The 17,834-nt window shown below is 43.1% G+C and overlaps 1 protein-coding gene across 2 annotated transcripts in view; it reads right to left on the bottom strand.

The window, feature by feature from the left end:
• ttc7a (tetratricopeptide repeat domain 7A) overlaps nt 1-16,209 on the bottom strand; it is a 450,183-nt gene extending 433,974 nt beyond the window's left edge. For both annotated transcript variants that reach the window (XM_039737925.1, XM_039737924.1), the window contains exon 1: nt 16,036-16,209. In XM_039737925.1, the coding sequence (XP_039593859.1) occupies nt 16,036-16,156 (121 nt within the window). In that variant the 5' untranslated portion in view covers nt 16,157-16,209. The remainder of the gene's footprint in view (nt 1-16,035) is intronic.
• Between the last annotated feature and the right edge of the window lie 1,625 nt (nt 16,210-17,834).

A 17,834-nucleotide genomic window follows, 5' to 3' on the forward strand; every position in this document is an offset into this window, starting at 1 on the left:
AATACATTTTGTATTGAGTTACATAACATTATATGCTGTATTGGGTATGGAAAATGGAATCAACATTCAACACTTTTCTTAGCGTTGTACCAAAGTTTGAAATTACAATATCATGATAATCCTACTGGCAAGTAAAAATGACATTTTGGATATCTAAAGCATTAAGTTTGACGAATCACAGCTCCAATTTGAGATAACGCCTTGCCTACTCAAAATGAGGATTACAGATACACTCTTAAACATAAAGGTGCCAGAGCTCTTCTTCAGAGTGATGCCATAGAGGAGCCGTTTTTGGTTTCCAAAAGCCCCGTCTACATGGAAGTCCCAGAAAGAATAAACTTTATTTATTTTGCTCTACAACAGGTTTTATACAGTAATAACCCTGATGTTAACAATTTGTGAAATACCAATAGGTTTATGATTTTATAAATGACACTCGCTGCATACAATCACTCAGACTAAGTTCAGGTTCTGTTAGTGTACTAAAATATAGGCTACCATTCATTCAAGATTCTGTGGTGGGCTGGCACCCTGCCCGGGGTTTGTTTCCTGCCTTGTGCCCTGTGTTGGCTGGGATTGGCTCCAGCAGACCCCGGTGACCCTGTAGTTAGGATATAGCGGGTTGGATAACTGATGGATGGATTCAAGATTTCAAGATTACAGATTTTTGCTACATATTAGGAAGTTTTTGAAAGAACAAAGAACCAACTTCATATGCAAAGAATTCATCCCAGAATGAAATGGTGCTTGGCAATTCTAAATTGGCCCTAGTGTGTGCTTGGTTTGTGGGTGTGTTTGTGTGTGTCCTGCGGTGGGTTGGCACCCTGCCCAGGATTGGTTCCTGCCTTGCACCCTATGTTGGCTGGGATTGGCTCCAGCAGACCCCCGTGACCCTGTGTTCGGATTCAGCGGGTTGGAGAATGGATGGATGGATGAAATGGTGCTCAGTCAAGCAATGGATGATGAACCAACACAACCCAGTAAAGAACCACAAAGTGCCATTAAATATCCAGTGCCTTTAAAAAATATTCACTCCCTTGATAGTTTTCACATTTTATTGATATAATAACTGTGCTACCCGTGTAAGACGGATTGAAATCTAAGTAATCCACGTAGACCTCAGTGTTTAACGTTTACAGTGCATCATGAATTATGTACACCCCTGTTATATGCAATCTGGTACGGGATTCATAAAAGCAGTGTTAATGTTTGTGATGACAGACACATAGCAACCAGACGGACGCACAGACACCTATTCTTTTATTAAGGTGGACAACACAATCATAACAGATTTAATTACGTAGGCTTTTTGACATTGGTTAACAGAAAAAGACCCTTTAACATCCATCCATCCATTTTCCAACCTGCTGAATCCAAACACAGGGTCACGGGGGTCTGCTGGAGTTAATCCCAGCCAACACAGGGCACAAGGCAGGAACCAATCCTGGGCAGGGTGCCAACCCACCACAGGGCACGCACACCAAGCACAAACTAGGGCCAATTTAGAATCGCCAATCCACCTAACCGGCATGTCTTTGGATTGTGGGAGGAAACCGGAGCGCCCGGAGGAAACCCACGAGACACGGGAGAACATGCAAACTCCACGCAGGGAGGACCCGGGAAGTGAACCTGGGTCTCCTAACTGCGAGGCAGCAGTGCTACCCACTGCGCCACCGTGCTACCCGCCTTTAACATGAAAGCGAAAGCAAATCTCTGAAAGGTGGTCTAATTCACTTACAAATGTGCAACACAAAATAATAGACCACCTGAGTTTTCATTCCCTTCAGTTCCATATTTAGTAGATGACCCTTACGTGGACCTGGGTTAGCTTCCCAGGTCTTTCCTGCGTGGAGTTTGCATGTCCTCCCCGTGTCTGTGTGGGTTTCCTCCCACAGTCCAAAGACATGTAGGTCAGGTTCATTGGTGATCCTAAATTGTCCCTAGTGTGTGCTTGTTGTGTGTCCTGTGGTGGGCCTTGCTCCATGTGTTCGCTGGGATTGGCTCCAGCAGACCCCCATGACCCTGTAGTTAGGATATAGCGGGCTGGAGAATGACTGACTGACCTAAGGTGGACACGACAGCACACAGTCTGTGTGCACAGCTCTCTTTCTATCGGCTTTGCACATCTGGACGTTGCAGTTTTTCCTCATTCTTGTTTGTCACGCTGTTTAAGCTCTGACAGATCGCATACCAATTGTGAGTAAACCACAGTCACAAATTCTCAACTGGATTTTTAATTGGGTTGAGATCTGAACTCTGTCATTAACATTATTGTTATTGAACTGTTCCTTTGGGGCTGTGCCTTTATGTTTGAGGTCACTGTCTTGCCTAGGTGCAGTAATCTTGTAGACCACATCAGGTTTTCTTCCTGGATTTCCCTACATTTTGCTGTGGAGAAATATCTCCACACTATGACACTGACACCACCATGTCTGTGATAATGTGTAGTGCTCAATTGTAGCAGTTAGCCCGATGGCCGTAAAGTTCTACTTTGATCTCATCAGACTATTGAAGCTTCTTTCAGCTGACTTCAGCGTCTCCCATGTGCCATCTGGCAACTTCTAGTTGACATGTCATACGCATGTTTTAACAGTGATGTTCTCTTTGCCAGTCTCCCTTAAAGCTGAGATTAGTGAACCAACTTGGCAGTTGTGGTTGCCTGCACAGTCTCTTGAGTCTCAGCCACTGCAGTTTTGCAGCTCCCTTAGATCTCTTGGTGGCTTCTCACACTATTCTTCTTCTTCTTGCATGATCACTCGCTTTTTGTGAATGGCAGATTTACAGCTGTGCCATATTCTTTCCATTCCTTAATGACTAGGGGGATATTCAGTGACATTTGATATTTTCTTGTCTCCATCCACTGACTTGTGTTTTTCAATCACCTCTTCACACAGTTGCTTGGGGTGTTCCTTTGTCTTCATTGTGTAGGTCAGCCCACCACACTGACCCACCAAAAGCTGGACCTTCCAGCAGAGGCGGCCTTAGGAGTACAGTGTCATATGCGGGGCCGAGAGCCATAAGTATAGGCTATATAGCATACCACCACGCTCACGGGCTTGTCCACCTCTAATGCTGTACGCCTTATTATTGTTAAAAAACATGGTGCCTTATGTAGGTACCATTGGCTGTTTGATTACATTACGTATTGTAATTGTTCTTATATTGGTTTAGTGGCTTTTAACCAACTTAATTAATGATTCAGAAACATTTTGCACGCAAAATTAACAAACCAGATAACAGTCGTTTCTGCCGAACCCGCTGGAGTCGACAAATTTATTTAATTACGGAGAACCAGAACACTTGTAATAAAACGAACACTTACCAACGCCCTGCCGAGGACCACTCTTTTCACCCAAAAGCAAGAAATATAATTTCTCACTCTATATTTCGACAAGAAAGAAGAGTCGAGATAAGGCCATTTTGGAGACGCCTGCATGGTATTAGCGTCGCCTTCTTTGCTGACCCAGTGTAAATCTGAAACTGAAGGGCATAATTATTACGGTATTTTGAAACCAAAAATGTCATGCTAAGAGCTTTCTTGGTTATTGGTATAGATCCCGGGAAAGGCTTCTAAAGTAACAAGTCCTCGTTTATGAGTGGTTTCCGAAGAAATCCACCACGTACCGTATTTCAGTCTATAACGGATTTGAATGTCTTGCAGAGGCCCCGCATATTTGTATGATGAGCTGATGGTGACAAAAGAATCTCCTATCGCGGGGCCGGGGGCGATTGGCCTAGTCGCCACCCCCAAAGGCCACCACTGCTTTCAGATCAATTCCAGAGCAATGTCCAGATGTGCAAAACTGATAGAAAGAGACCTGTGCACACAGACTGAGTGCTGTCATGGCCACCAAAGGTACACCTACTAGATATGGAACCTGAAGGGCATACAATCATTATACAGTCATTTGAAATCCCAGACAGGTGACCATCACTGAACCAATTCTAGGACTTCATAAACCAATTGTCATGATGTAGGCGGGCCATATTAACTCTTTGAGGGCTGAATATTTTTCCAAAACACTCAGTTTTCTTAAAAGCATACAATACAGAATTTTCACACAAAAATCAACATAAAACATCTGGTGCTGTGAGCTGTGGGTGCCAGTTTGCCGTCTCTTGTGGTTTGAGCCGCTCATGGGCGGCACCATGGTTGGCAGGAATGTGTGGCAGGTTGGCTGCCAGGCTGTCTTCACGAGGCAGGGGAGGTCATGGTTTCAGCGCAGTGCAATCTGGTTTGTACATTGTGTCAAGTGGCGGTCCTCCCAGATGAACGTTGCTGTTGGCAGGTCGGCTACATGTGATCAGCTGATGCCGGTACCGCACTTTCGCTTTCAATCTTGATCTTCAGATCACTCACCTCAAAATCTGACAAGTCAAATTCCAATTCAGAGATAATATGCAAAACGCCGTCCATGGAGTATTTTGCTTTGTTTTGCATTTGCTTCAATGTCTCGCTAGATGTCAATGCCATTTTTGCCATTGTTTGCTCTCACTACTCATTCAAGCGCAGGGAATCATGGACAACTCAACAAAGCTAACTTTCCTTCTAGCACAGAGAGTCAAACTAACACATAACGGCAACTCTGGTCCCCATTTACCACTGATTATTGCCCTCAACCTCTCCTGTTGACAAAAGTCAACATCTGCCCTAAAAGAGTTAAATACTTGATCAATTATGTTGTGGTTAGTACTGGTAATTCATTCAGACCACTCTGTCATGGCTTTCGACTTTGCCCGTCTTATGACTACATCTTCTTTAGTCTTCTTCAATCCCTGTCCTGATAATATTTGGACACCTGTTCAGAACAGTTTGGAAGGATCTATAGAATTTTGTTTTAACTTGACGTGACATTTTGCTGTTGTCAGAGACGGCTGGGGAGGCGACCCAGCCGGGACGCCCAGGAGGACCGGAGGAGGGCTTGCGCCTTCCCCAGACCATGTGGGGGCGACCACCCTGGCCGCTTTGGGGACCACAGGTAGGGAGCTTGGAAGCTCAACCCTGTAGGGGCCCGTGCTCGCTGCCAGGGGGGCGTCCCGCTGCCTTCAGAGCCCTGGACCTCAGCACTTCTGCCACACCCGGAAGTGATGGGGGGGAAGAAGACTGGGGACACCCGGAGTGCTGCCATGTGCACAGCCGGCACTTCCGCCACACAGGGGAGTGTCTGCGGAGGAGTGTCGGGAAGCACTTGGAGCCCATCCAGGCTTGCATAAAAGGGGCCGCCTCCCTCCATGGCTAGCGTCAGGTGGAAGAAGGACAAAGTCGTGGAGGAGAGGAGAGGAGTGGAGGCGGCCAGAAGAGAAAGGCACTGTGTGAAAGGCCTGGACTTAAAGGGGTGATTGGTGCTGCGGCACTGGGTTGGTGCACTTTACTAAACTGTAAATATTGTGAATAAACGTGTGTGTGGTGAAACCATCATGTCTACCTGTCTGTGTCCGGGTTGTACCCCACACTGTTAAACAATTCAGGGTACTCTTCATAGTCACAGTGCCGTGGCACTCCTGGCATTGTAGTGCACACTAAACGGCTGCCTCACGGTATGACAGTGTATAAGTCACTTATGGCAAAGGGCTCTGAACACAGTTGCTTTATAAAGTCGTCATTTGTAAGTTGCTTTGATTAAACGCTCTAGCCAAATAAGTCAGTGTAATACAAATGAAACAAACTGAACTACTGTTTCTTAACAAATAAGCAGCATAGCCCACTGCTTTCCATGTGGGACTGCTTAAAATCTCTCTGACAAGAAGGTACACAAAGCTGGGTGGCGTTGTAAATACTCAGGATGAATGAGATCCCAACTGAAATGACCCTTATGTATTTGCTGTTAAAAAATGTCACACTTTCCAGCACAGAAGCACAAAAAAGTGGTCAGGAAGCACAAAACTCTATCACAACTTTTGGTATAAATTGTGACTTTGTTTTGAGAGCAGTCTAACTTTTGAAAAATTGAACATACAGTATAATAAGTCTGTTCAACTTCAAGAAGAATAAGAACAACATAAAAGAACAAAATGCGAGTATACTGCCTTGCAAAAGTATTCCTTCCTTTTGGTGTTTGTCCTGTTTTGTTGTATTAAAATCTGGAATTAAAATGGATGTTCATTTGGGTTTAATGTAATTGAAAATAAAATACCTTGAATATAACTATAAAAAAAAGTAAAAACTGAAATGTTGTGAGTGCGTACATACTGATCTTCTTTGCTATGAAAACGCCTAAATAAGACCTGGTCCAATCAGTTCACTTCAGAAGTCACATAATTAGTTGACTGGGGACCACTTGTGTGCAATCAAAGTGTCACATGATCTGTCACATGATGTCTGTATAAATAGACCTGTTCTGAAAGGCCACTGACAGTGCAACTCTAAAAAGCAAGCAACATGAAGACCAAGGAGCACTCCAAACAGGTCAGGGGTCCATCACAAGGCCCACTCACACTCACACACCCAAACTCACACTTACACAAGACCAGCTTAGAATTGCCAACCACCTTCACATACACATGGCTTAGAGGTCTAGGAGAAAAAGTGGACTACCTGGTGTGACAGATGGATTGACATCCCAAACAGGATGGACCCTGCTCTCTTGACCGGCCAGAAGACCTTGACAAACAAAGGTCAGTGAGGGAGCTGTGATACTCCCCTTCCATGCCAGGATGTGGTTATGGAAGGACACTAGAGTAACAGCAGCTACACCGGGGCTGGCCTCCTTCCAGCAGCCATGGTAAGGACACACCAGATGGAAGGACAGGCCAGTGGGTAACTGCCTACTATGGGCAGAAAGTCCCCCCATAGTCTGGGTGGCAGCATTCTATTATTGAGCACTCATATAGACATCTGCATGGTACCAGGGGAGTTGTGGACTCTTAGGAGCTCCCTGTTGGGTTCTGTGAGGGCCACCAAGATGACAGATATTGACGGCACAAGGACCACTGAGGTCCTGTCTGACCCGGAAGTGCTTCATGGGGGCAATAGATTGTGCACCAGACGCACTCTCGGGGTGAGCTACCCACTTGACTTAGGGAGTCAGAGTCGGGAGAGGAGATGGACAACACTAGTCTGGGAGTATTGAAGGAGAAAGGAAAAGGATCGGAAAGGACGAAGTTGTGTAATGCTGTGGAAAAGAAGCATCTCAGAGGTACTGTTTGCCAATTTGGTTGAACCTGAAACTGTCCTTGTATAGTTGTGTCTGGGGTTTGGGGCTCCATGGCGCCCCCTACTGGTCACAGTCTGACACTGAGAGAACATGCAAACTACACACAGGTAGCTTGACGTGAAACCTGAGAGGCAGAAGTCCTAACCACTCCATATTCATACTGCAGGAAATGAAAATGACTTGAAAGCAAAATAATATTCAATGTGTTTGCTCATTAAATTTCAGGCAAAGTTTTGAATTTGCAATCTATATGAATTGCACTGTGAAAATCGAGTTCTAAAATATGGCAAAAAACCACATCTTCGACATATAATTATTTAGTATGTACTTTTTTTGAAGAACCAACAGTTTTCTTACTACAAGTAATTTCTTCATATTTCATCATAGGGTCAGAGCTGCTCAGAAACATCTGTCTAGACTGTAGGATCACCTACTCTGTTCTTTCATGCTAAAGATGTTAATTATTGATGACGTATACATAACTGAAAAACATAACACACAAGAATTGCACAGTGATTTCAATAAGCAACGTTAATTATTTAGGCATCCGTGACAATACAGTGCATCCGGAAAGTATTCACAGCGCATCACTTTTTCCACATTTTGTTACAGCCTTATTCCAAAATGGATTAAATTCATTTTTTTCCTCAGAATTCTACACACAACACCCCATAATGACAACATGAAAAAAGATTTTTGCAAATTTATGAAAAATAAAAATATTGAGAAAGCACATGTACATAAGTATTCACAGCCTTTGCTCAATACTTTGTCGATGCACCTTTGCTGCTTTGATGGTCCCAATGAGCACAGTGGCCTCCATCATCCGTAAGTGGAAGAAGTTCGAAACCACCAGGACTCTTCCTAGAGCTGGCTGGCCATCTAAACTGAGTGATCGGGGGAGAAGAGCCTGTGACGGACAGCCGGGTCCCATGCCCGGCCGGGACGCCTCTGATGCATACGTCCCGGGGGAGCCATCATGGACTTTGCAATACCTCCCCCGGGGCGCTTGGGGGCAGTCTCCCTGGCAGTGGATTCCTCCTCAATCTCCCCCGTGGCTCCATGGGACATGGAGTCCACCACAGCAGCCCGGTTGGGAGATGGGGTGACCGCTAGGGGGTGCTGCAGAGATCCAGCCACCACACTGGACGGTTTATCAGCCCCACCCAGAGGTGCAATTAAGATCAGCTGGTCAGGCACCTGGATAACTTCCGGGTGGGGCATAAAAGGGCCTGCCTCCCAGCAATCGAGGCCAGAATCGGGAGGAAGAGGACGAGGTTGCCTGGGAGGAGTGGTGGAGCAGGAAAGTTTGGTTTTTTGTGTGTTTGTGCTTTGGACTGTGTTTGGGCTATATGGCACGGGGAAGACGTGTCACACAGCTGAAGAAAAATAAAAAGCCTTTGAGTGTGAACACGTGCCTCTGCGTATTCTATGCCGGGTCGGGCGCTATAAAGCGCTTGTTTACAGGCCTTAGTCGGGGAGGTGACCAAGAACCCAATGGTCACTCTGTCAGAGCTCCAGAGGTCCTCTGTGGAGAGAGGAGAACCTTCCAGAAGGACAACCATCTCTGCAGCAATCCACCAATCATGCCTGTATGGTAGAGTGGCCAGACGGAAGCCACTCCTTAGTAAAAGGCACATGGCAGCCCGCCTGGAGTTTGCCAAAAGGCACCAGAAGGACTCTCAGACCATGAGAAACAAAATTCTCTGGTCTGATGAGACAAAGATTGAACTCTTTGGTGTGAATAACAGGCGTCACGTTTGGAGGAAACCAGGCACCGCTCTTAACCAGGCCAATACCATCCCTACAGTGAAGCATGGTGGTGGCAGCATCATGCTGTGGGGATGTTTTTCAGCGGTAGGAGCTGGGAGACTAGTCAGGATAAAGGGAAAGATGACTGCAGCAATGTACAGAGACATTCTGAATGAAAACCTGCTCCAGAGCGCTGTTGACCTCAGACTGGGGCACGGTTCATCTTGCAGCAGGACAACGACCCTAAGCACACGGCCAAGATATCAAAGGAGTGGCTTCAGGACAACTCTGTGAATGTCTTTGAGTGGCCCAGCCAGAGCCCAGACTTGAATCCGATTGAACATCTCTGGAGAGATCTTAAAATGGCTGTGCATCGACGCTTCCCATCCAATCTGATGGAGCTTTAGAGGTGCTGCAAAGAGGAATGGGCGAAACTGGCCAAGGATAGGCGTGCCAAGCTTGTGGCATCATATTCAAAAAGACTTGAGGCTGTAATTGCTGCCAAAGGTGCATCGACAAAGTATTGAGCAAAGGCTGTGAATACTTATGTATATGTGATGTCTCGGTTTTTTTATTTTTAATAAATTTGCACTTTTTTGCATTTTTAATAAATTTGAACTTTTTTCATGTTGTCATTATGGGGTGTTGTGTGTAGAATTCTGAGGAAAAAAATGAATTTAATCCATTTTGGAATAAGGCTGTAACAAAATGTGGAAAAAGTGATGCGCTGTGAATACTTTATGGATGCACTGTATGTATTAATAGGGCGTTCGGACTCTGATGACAGCTACAATATTGAATATTTTATCTGATAAAGATTGTTGGTGACAGAGAGATGTACAGTAGTACATAGATGGCCAACTCTGAAAGCACAGGAAGTAGCTTAAAAATGGCACAAGGGCAAAACTGTAGTTGACACCTTACTCGTGTTCTCACTAACATATTGGTTTATGGGACAAATACGCTTGACATTAATTTACAAAAAACTATGTATCTAGGTCCTGCAGTGGGCTGGCACCCTGCCCGGGGTTTGTTTCCTGCCTTGCGCCCTGTGTTGGTTGGGATTGGCTCCAGCAGACCCCCGTGACCCTGTAGTTAGGATATAGTGGGTTGGATAATGGATGAATGGCTGGATGTATCTAGGTCAGGTTATGAGTTAGGGCCTGACTACCAGTCACTAGGAAGTGTGTGCGTTGCAGACCTGTGAAATATAAAATCAAGATACAGGTAACAAAAACTATAAACATTCAGCCATAGAGCAGGAGGGTGAACTCAGCTTATAAAAAAAGAAAAAAAGCATCAGAATTTGGATTGGAGAAATGTTAATCAAAGTAAGTTAAGACCATATACATTAAGAGATCCTTTAAAATGAAGGGATTTACCCTCCTAGACAATCAGGGTCAACTTTAAAGAACTCATAAAAAAAAGAAAAAAACAAACGGTGAACTCTTTAACATAACAGCCAGATGAACGCAGTGCTCCGCCGACTACCCAAGAAGGTAACCAAATTAAAAGGCACCCTTGGAGCCTGGCAGTCATCACTGAATACAGGGCAGCCTGCCAAATGGGCGCTGTCCAGGCACTATCAGTAAGACATCACACAAACATATTTGCATTAGGGTTTCTTATTAACAAGAGACCATGGCTGATTGATTGTCTTTGAAATTAAACTTCTCAACGAGTTTAGGCAGGCAGAGTAGAAGGTAAGAAAAGCATCACATTTAGTCACTGAAATGATAACAGGCGGGCAGCTTTCATATCCTGCACTTTCAAGTCTTGTTGAGTTACTGGTGATGAGTTGTTAGAACTTTTCAGCTAAGCACTTTCTGGCTCCTTTATCCAACTTTCAAATTCTGTATTACATTTTCTCTCTGGAATATTTCATTACTCCTTCAGGAGTTTTCAGCACTGTTGAGGTCAATCTGAACAGAAAATTAGGTTAGGTGGACAGCACACACCTGCTGTATGAGAAGAGCCCCAGCGTGTTCTCAGGATCATTCAGCTACACTTTCTGTGCCAGCATGTGCAACTACAATGAAGGCACACTCAAAAGGGAAATGACAGACAGACAGACAGACAGACAGACAGATATAAAACTCACTATATAATATAATAGATAGATAGATAGATAGATATGAAACACACTATATAATATAATATAATAGATAGATAGATAGATATGAAACACACTATATAATATAATATAATAGATAGATAGATAGATAGATAGATAGATAGATAGATAGATAGATAGATAGATAGATAGATAGATAGATAGATATGAAACACACTATATAATATAATATAATAGATAGATAGACAGATAGATAGATGGGCCTTTATATGACAACTGGATAACATAAATATTTACTGTAGGATTTCAAATTTCAGTTCTGCCAGGATTTCCTTTTATTGGCATTATGATCAAACCAAGTTTTTTACTAAGCCATCACCAATGTTATAACATTTGCTGTAAACAAATTTGCTTTCCATATTTTCAATATGATAAACTTTTGCCTCCAGGGGATGTTTCTTGACAAATGTCAAGTTCTACAAGGAACATCTCTGTCCTTCCTGATCAATACCTGGATTAACTAGATGCCCACCACTAATAGATCTAGTATGACAACTACTGCTGCTTCTCCATACAGGACTACATACAATATTTTTCATAAGGTACTGCATTTCTGTATATATTTCCAAGACAGACTTCATATGGAAGTCCTATCCATATTTCAGATTTAAAATGTGATGTTAGTGCATTTAATTTCCCTCTCTACCCTCTCACTATATTTGTTTTCTCCTAGACATCTCAGTGGTAATCTGGACTAATTTCCTGTAGATTATCTTCCAGAATGTGTTTCTGCATTCCTTGTCATAAAATACCTCTCTGTAAATATATTATCTTATATATAAACATCTACACGTGGAAGTGTGTGTGTCTGTCTGTCCGGCCCATAAGTGAGCAGTAAAGTCGGGGTAAGAGCTCCACCTTCGAGGAAACAAACTCGCTTAGCCGCTGATAACACAAGCGATGCGAGAACATCAGCAAAATGAAACCTCCCAGAAAAAAGATACCCAGAGTAGTTCCTTTCAATTACCTGACATCTCTACATTTCAATTCTTTTTCTGATGACTTCAATAATTCTTTGGGCCCCGGCCTTTTTATAGCACGGCTAGTATATATATATATATATATATATATATATATATATATATATATATATATATATTGTGGCAGACGGCCAGGACCCATGCCCGACCAGGATGCCCCTGCCATATATGTTCTGGGGGAGTAGCCAAGGGAAACCCAATACCTCACCCTGGACACTAGATGGCAGCCTCCCTGGGTTGCAGTGGTGCCTTGGACTCTCCCAGGGCTTCATGGGGGTTGGAGTGTTGTGTAGCCCTGTTGGGTTCCGCAGGCGCCACCTGGGGGTGCTGCAGCAGGAGCTGCTGGACCTTTCTGGGCACTGGTTTCGCCACACCTGGAAGTGCATCTGGATATCGGCAATCATGCACCTGCAGTACTTCCTGGTACCCAATAAAGGGAGCCAGCAACCACCACTCAGTGGCCAGAGTCAGGAGGAGGAGGACAAAGCTTGGAGGAGTGGTGGTGGAAGAGAAAGGAGAAGAAAGTGTGTGGTGTGTTTGGTGGTGCTTGCACACTTGGGACTGTCTTGTGCCTGTGGGGATTACGGGGAAGACGTGCACCACAGGTGAAGAAAAATAAAAGTCTTTTCATTTTATATGTGTCTCCAGTGTGAATCTGTGTTGGGTTGGGCGCCTTTTTACTATATATATATAAAATGGAAAAACAAAACACCCCAAAATCTCAATTTGTCATTAACACTGAGTGGGTCATCGTAGCGAGTTTCACCACAGCACTGACAGTGATCTCACAGAGAAATGGGGAGTGCCGGTTTATGCAAATGAAGACCACCTGTAGAAGCAAAGTGAAACTAACAAAGTTCAGCAATGCTCAAAGAAGACGCATCTAGAAAATTCTTGCCAGACACAGTGGGTATGTACGCAGTCAGTCCCACAAAGCTGAGAAAGGTATTTAATATATATTACCCTCACAGCCCCTTCATCTTATCTGCAAAGCTGAGCTAGGGACTACAATTCCCATCAGCCCATGCGCTGCTCCAGACAATTTCATCAACGCTCACAAATTTTTAATCAGAATATTGAAAAAAGCACAATGTCAGCAAAGGTAGCAACTGCTGTGTTATTTTATTTCTCAACCAATTTGCGATAACAACTTAATTGTTTTGCTAGATTACAGCATTTACCTTCCAGCAGTGTTTCTCAATCTTTGCATTCTTAGGAATAAGTTTTAACTTTTTTTAAGTTCCTTGATGACTCACAGACAGCATTTAAGGAGAGGAGTTTATGCACTTCGTGAATATAGCATGATTTGAAGGTGAAACGAGTGTAGTCAGAAAAGGGGAAAAGTATTGCACAGCATTGTTGGTCGTTTCTGCCGACCGAGGGATAGCACTACATTTCTTTTATCAGTGTATAGCCTTGTATTTTACAAAGAGCCAATACTGTTGTTCGGCTGCATATCATCATTAGATTTGCAATACCAATCAACAATCAACATTAAGTTCCTTTCAAAGTTAAAAACAAAACGGAAAAAACACAAATTAATTGATAGAGCCAAACCATGATTGAACAGAATGAAGCACATTTTTTTTTCTTGAGCTGATGGAGATGCTGTTTTTCAGAATGTGATAAGAAGAGAACAGCGTGATGCTTTTGAGTAAGTAAAAGTAATTAGTAACTTTTGTTTTTCTGATGGTAGACATTTATTCAACCATACCGTATACCTGAAGCAGTGTGAATTCTAGGTTTTGATGCTAATAGAGACTCGAGATTTTTGACAGTTTCAGCTTTGAATGAATCAACTTTAAACTCTGTGAGGTTTCTGAACTCTTTTAAGACCCGCAAAAACGGGACGACATGCCAAAGCGTGACTGCTGCATCTGTGGAGGACTGCTTATCCATTGCCGAGACAACCACAGGTTTGCAGCACAACAGCATAGCGCCGCAGAAACAACTACGAGCCGAATGAGATTGCACTATACGTGCCTGTGGCCAGTGGGTGATGTAAGGGACGTTATAAATGCAGGGAACGGTAAAACTGACCTGGACACTGACATGACCCCGACCCTGACCGTTTGCTGTGTCTGTGTGTAGTAGAGTGGTAGATCCCGATACAATAAATAACCCTGCTGTTCCTGTTTCAAGTTGAGTAAAGCTGGCTTTGCTAAAGTACTGAGACTCAGCCTTGTGTTTTGGGATGCATGGTTTCATATATCACATTTAACAAATGTAAAACGTTTAAGCACTGCCTTTTCTCATTTCCCTGTGTTACATTAGTTCTACTACAGGTTCAGTTTTTCTCTATGATGGCACACCAGATTCAAATCCACATTTCTTCATTAACGTTTTTAATTGAATCAGTATTTCCAGCAGGATTGTGAATGCAGGGAGGGAGGGTGAGAAGTGCCCACCCAAAGAAAATTAATAAAAAACAAGTTTTAGCTTATTTTGGCATTTACTTGTCCTCCCTACATATCCAAAGGTTGAAGTGTGGATCCTGTAAACTGCTTTCCAGGAAGACATCTTATGTGAGCTGCTGATCTTGTGTACAACTTTGTAAGATAATATGGACAGAAATCTGGTGTGGTAACTTCCAGGACATGTCGATCCAGTATGAACATTTATCAACAAACTAGCAGGGGCACCCAGCACTGCAGGTGTGGTCACAAAATAAATTCCCCAGAGGGAGCCATGTTGGCCCCAAACCAAAGTATCATTGACTAAGCACTCTGTGGGAAGCAACCCAAGTCCAAAAACATGCCTCCCAAGGGCATATAAAGAGCTGATGTGAACATTAAATAAAGTTCCGTATAGGGAAAATTGTTTGGAGTGAAACATAGCCTATGGTCTTCTGCACAAGTGAAATCTGTGCAAAATTTGGCAGAGAAAAGCTCAATGGTGTGTATTTAAATACGAGGGACGTTCAAAGTTTCCACACTTTTATATTTTATTTGGAAACAGTGAAGGCGGGAGGAGTAAGAATTGGGCATTAAAAAGTTGGTACGATGCTGGGAAAATTGCATCGCAAACGAAAGTGACAATGTAGAAAAGTGATTCTTAATAAATAGAGTTAAAGTGTGGAAACTTTCTGAACATCCCTCGTACTAAAACAGAAGACAAACATGCCTCCAGCTTTATATCTTTATATATTAGAAGATAAATTTGGGTATAGCATCATATTATATTTTCAACTGTCTTTTCTGTTGCCATTTCAAAAGGAAAACACAATTTTTCTCTACCATGCATCACTGGACTACTGGCCTCACCTTCCTTCCTTTGGAAGGCCTTTTACGAACCAATGAATACGTTCAGTTTTTAAAGGTTATTGAAAGTCAGTCTTAGAAGTAAAGCAAACTTTTAAGCACAACAAAGCTACAGAGCTAGGAATGACACAAATGAAAGTGACAGAGCTCAAGTCCAAGTGACAAGCCCTGTTGAAGCAATGCCATTCACAAAGGCAGCAATGAAAGACATCAAGTCAGGTGGCAAGCGGTTGCTACCATCCAGCTCGTACAGACACCAGGCTGCCCATTACAACTTCACAGAAGTCTGTCCAGTTCTCTTACACCTCCTGTGATTTGTCTGAAAACGTCGTTGGTGCATTGTCCAGATATTCTGTAAAATGTCACCGAAGATTCCTGTCCATACTGTATTTCCTCTAAGGACTGGATACAGCATTGTCCTATAAGAAGTCACACTTCCCTTTTAGATGTCATGCATATTTTCCCTATTAAGCTGTACAATTTTTTAAGACATTACACGCCACTTTCATTTACATTTCCACAAAACGTTTTCTACCACAATGCTGATCACTTATCTGCTTTTCAACGACTTTCAGTCTGACTATTCATTCTCACTCCCTATTAGACTTCAGAAGAGCGCGTTCTGCGCCTCTGCTTTAACTTCAAACTTCACAGCGCCGTCCTGTCCGCATTTCCTAGAACTTCCTCCCAGCACTCCCATCCAGGTTGCCACGCACACCTCGAGTCCAAAGGTTGCCGCCCTAAGGTGCGCTCACCTTCCTCGGAGATCCGGAGCTGCTGTACTAGGCTGGGGACTCGCTCCCACTGTGCCTCACCCCGGCACTTCTCGATTTCCGCCTCCAGTTTGAACTGGGAGAAGGAGATCCTCGCTGCCATGTCGCTGCTGCATGCACAGAGCCGTCAAGTCCACTTGGCAGCGCAGCGCGGAGCGGAGCGGCGCGGCAGGGGCGGGGATGGCATGGGATGGGAGGGGGCACTGACTGCGCTCGTGCTCTTAAATTATAAAAAGGGACAAAAATCCATCGAGGCGTTACGAGCGAGGCGACGCATCTCTACACCCGGAAAAGAAGAAAAAAAGAAAAACTTATTTATGCATTACCTGCGGCTTTTGACTTTTTTTCTGCGCTCGCGTCAGTGACCGAACGATACATAACCGCGGATGGCACTTGGTTTCTCCTCTCGTGTAAAGTTTGCAGTTCGGACGAAGATGCGATCTCTTGTGGGCAAAGTTTTAGTACAAGTGTCGTACAGCTAGCAATTAATAATCTTCATTATACACTCTTGAAAATAATGGCTCTTTAATAGCATTTTTGGTTCTTTACTGGGTTGTGTGGTTCCTCATAGAACTATGGCTTTTACCAAGCACCACTGCATTCTGGAAAGGGTTCTTTGCATTTGAAGTTGGTTCTTTGTGCTTTAGATTTTTTTTTTCTAATATGTAGAAAACCCTGAAATCTTTAATGTTTCGCAAACTACCAAGCAGGACATTAACAGATTAAGAAAACCTGCTTCTGTTACTGCAGGCTGCGAGAGTCCTTTAAAAATAATAAGTCATTGGTATTCCCAAATCTGTTACTATCTACTCATCTAGTCAGGGCCATCTTAAATTACGGGCACAATGGGCATAGGGGCCCACGATGTTTCTGATGCCTATGTATGTTTCTGTTTTGCTGTCAAAACAGGGGCCCTAGTTCACCACGTTGCCCCCGGAACTGTGATACTGCTAAGACGGCCCTGCATCTAGTCAGGATTATTTGCTGTGCGGAGCCTGTCATTGATCTAAATGAATAAGGGTTCTTTCTAGAACCTTCATGTAGATGGGTCTTTTGGCAACCAAATATTGTTCCCCTCTGGTATCGCTCTGAAGAACTGAACTAGCACCTTTATTTTTGAGAGTGTGTATAGTGCTTTTCAAGGAACACATTATTACAAAAGTGGTTAATAAAACAGCAAGCTAAAGTAAAATTCAAGTTGAATAAATTACCAAGCAGTGAAGTAGAAGAGTAGGACTACTTTAAGGGACCTTCATACTACAACCTGATGTTATTTTGGGAATGCAACATACAGTATACATATATATACATATATATATATATATATATATATATATATATACATATATATATATATATATATATATATACTGTACATACACACACACACACATATATATACAGTATATACATTCAATATACGCATATACAGGGGTGTGCAAAAGTAGGTTTACAGTTGTTTGCATGGAAAAAGACATGCAGGTTATGATTATTACAATAGTTTTATTAACTCAATAGCTTTATTAACTTCATTAACTCAAAAGAATGTCATAATGGCACAGTACACTTAGGTACAAGCTCGTAAGTACTCAGATTATATCAGCCTTCATTATTTACACATTCTTTTAATCTACTTGCTAATAACAATAATAATAAGAAGAAGACAAAGTACTGCCAGTTCCCAGTTTGGACAAACCCAGAAACGTTCATGTTTTTAATAGAAGTAAAATCCAAATAGGTCTCCTGTCACGGGGCGATGACATCTAACATTGCAAAGACAA

Source organism: Polypterus senegalus, chromosome 16 (genome assembly GCF_016835505.1).
Source record: "Polypterus senegalus isolate Bchr_013 chromosome 16, ASM1683550v1, whole genome shotgun sequence".
Classification (NCBI taxonomy): domain Eukaryota; kingdom Metazoa; phylum Chordata; class Cladistia; order Polypteriformes; family Polypteridae; genus Polypterus; species Polypterus senegalus.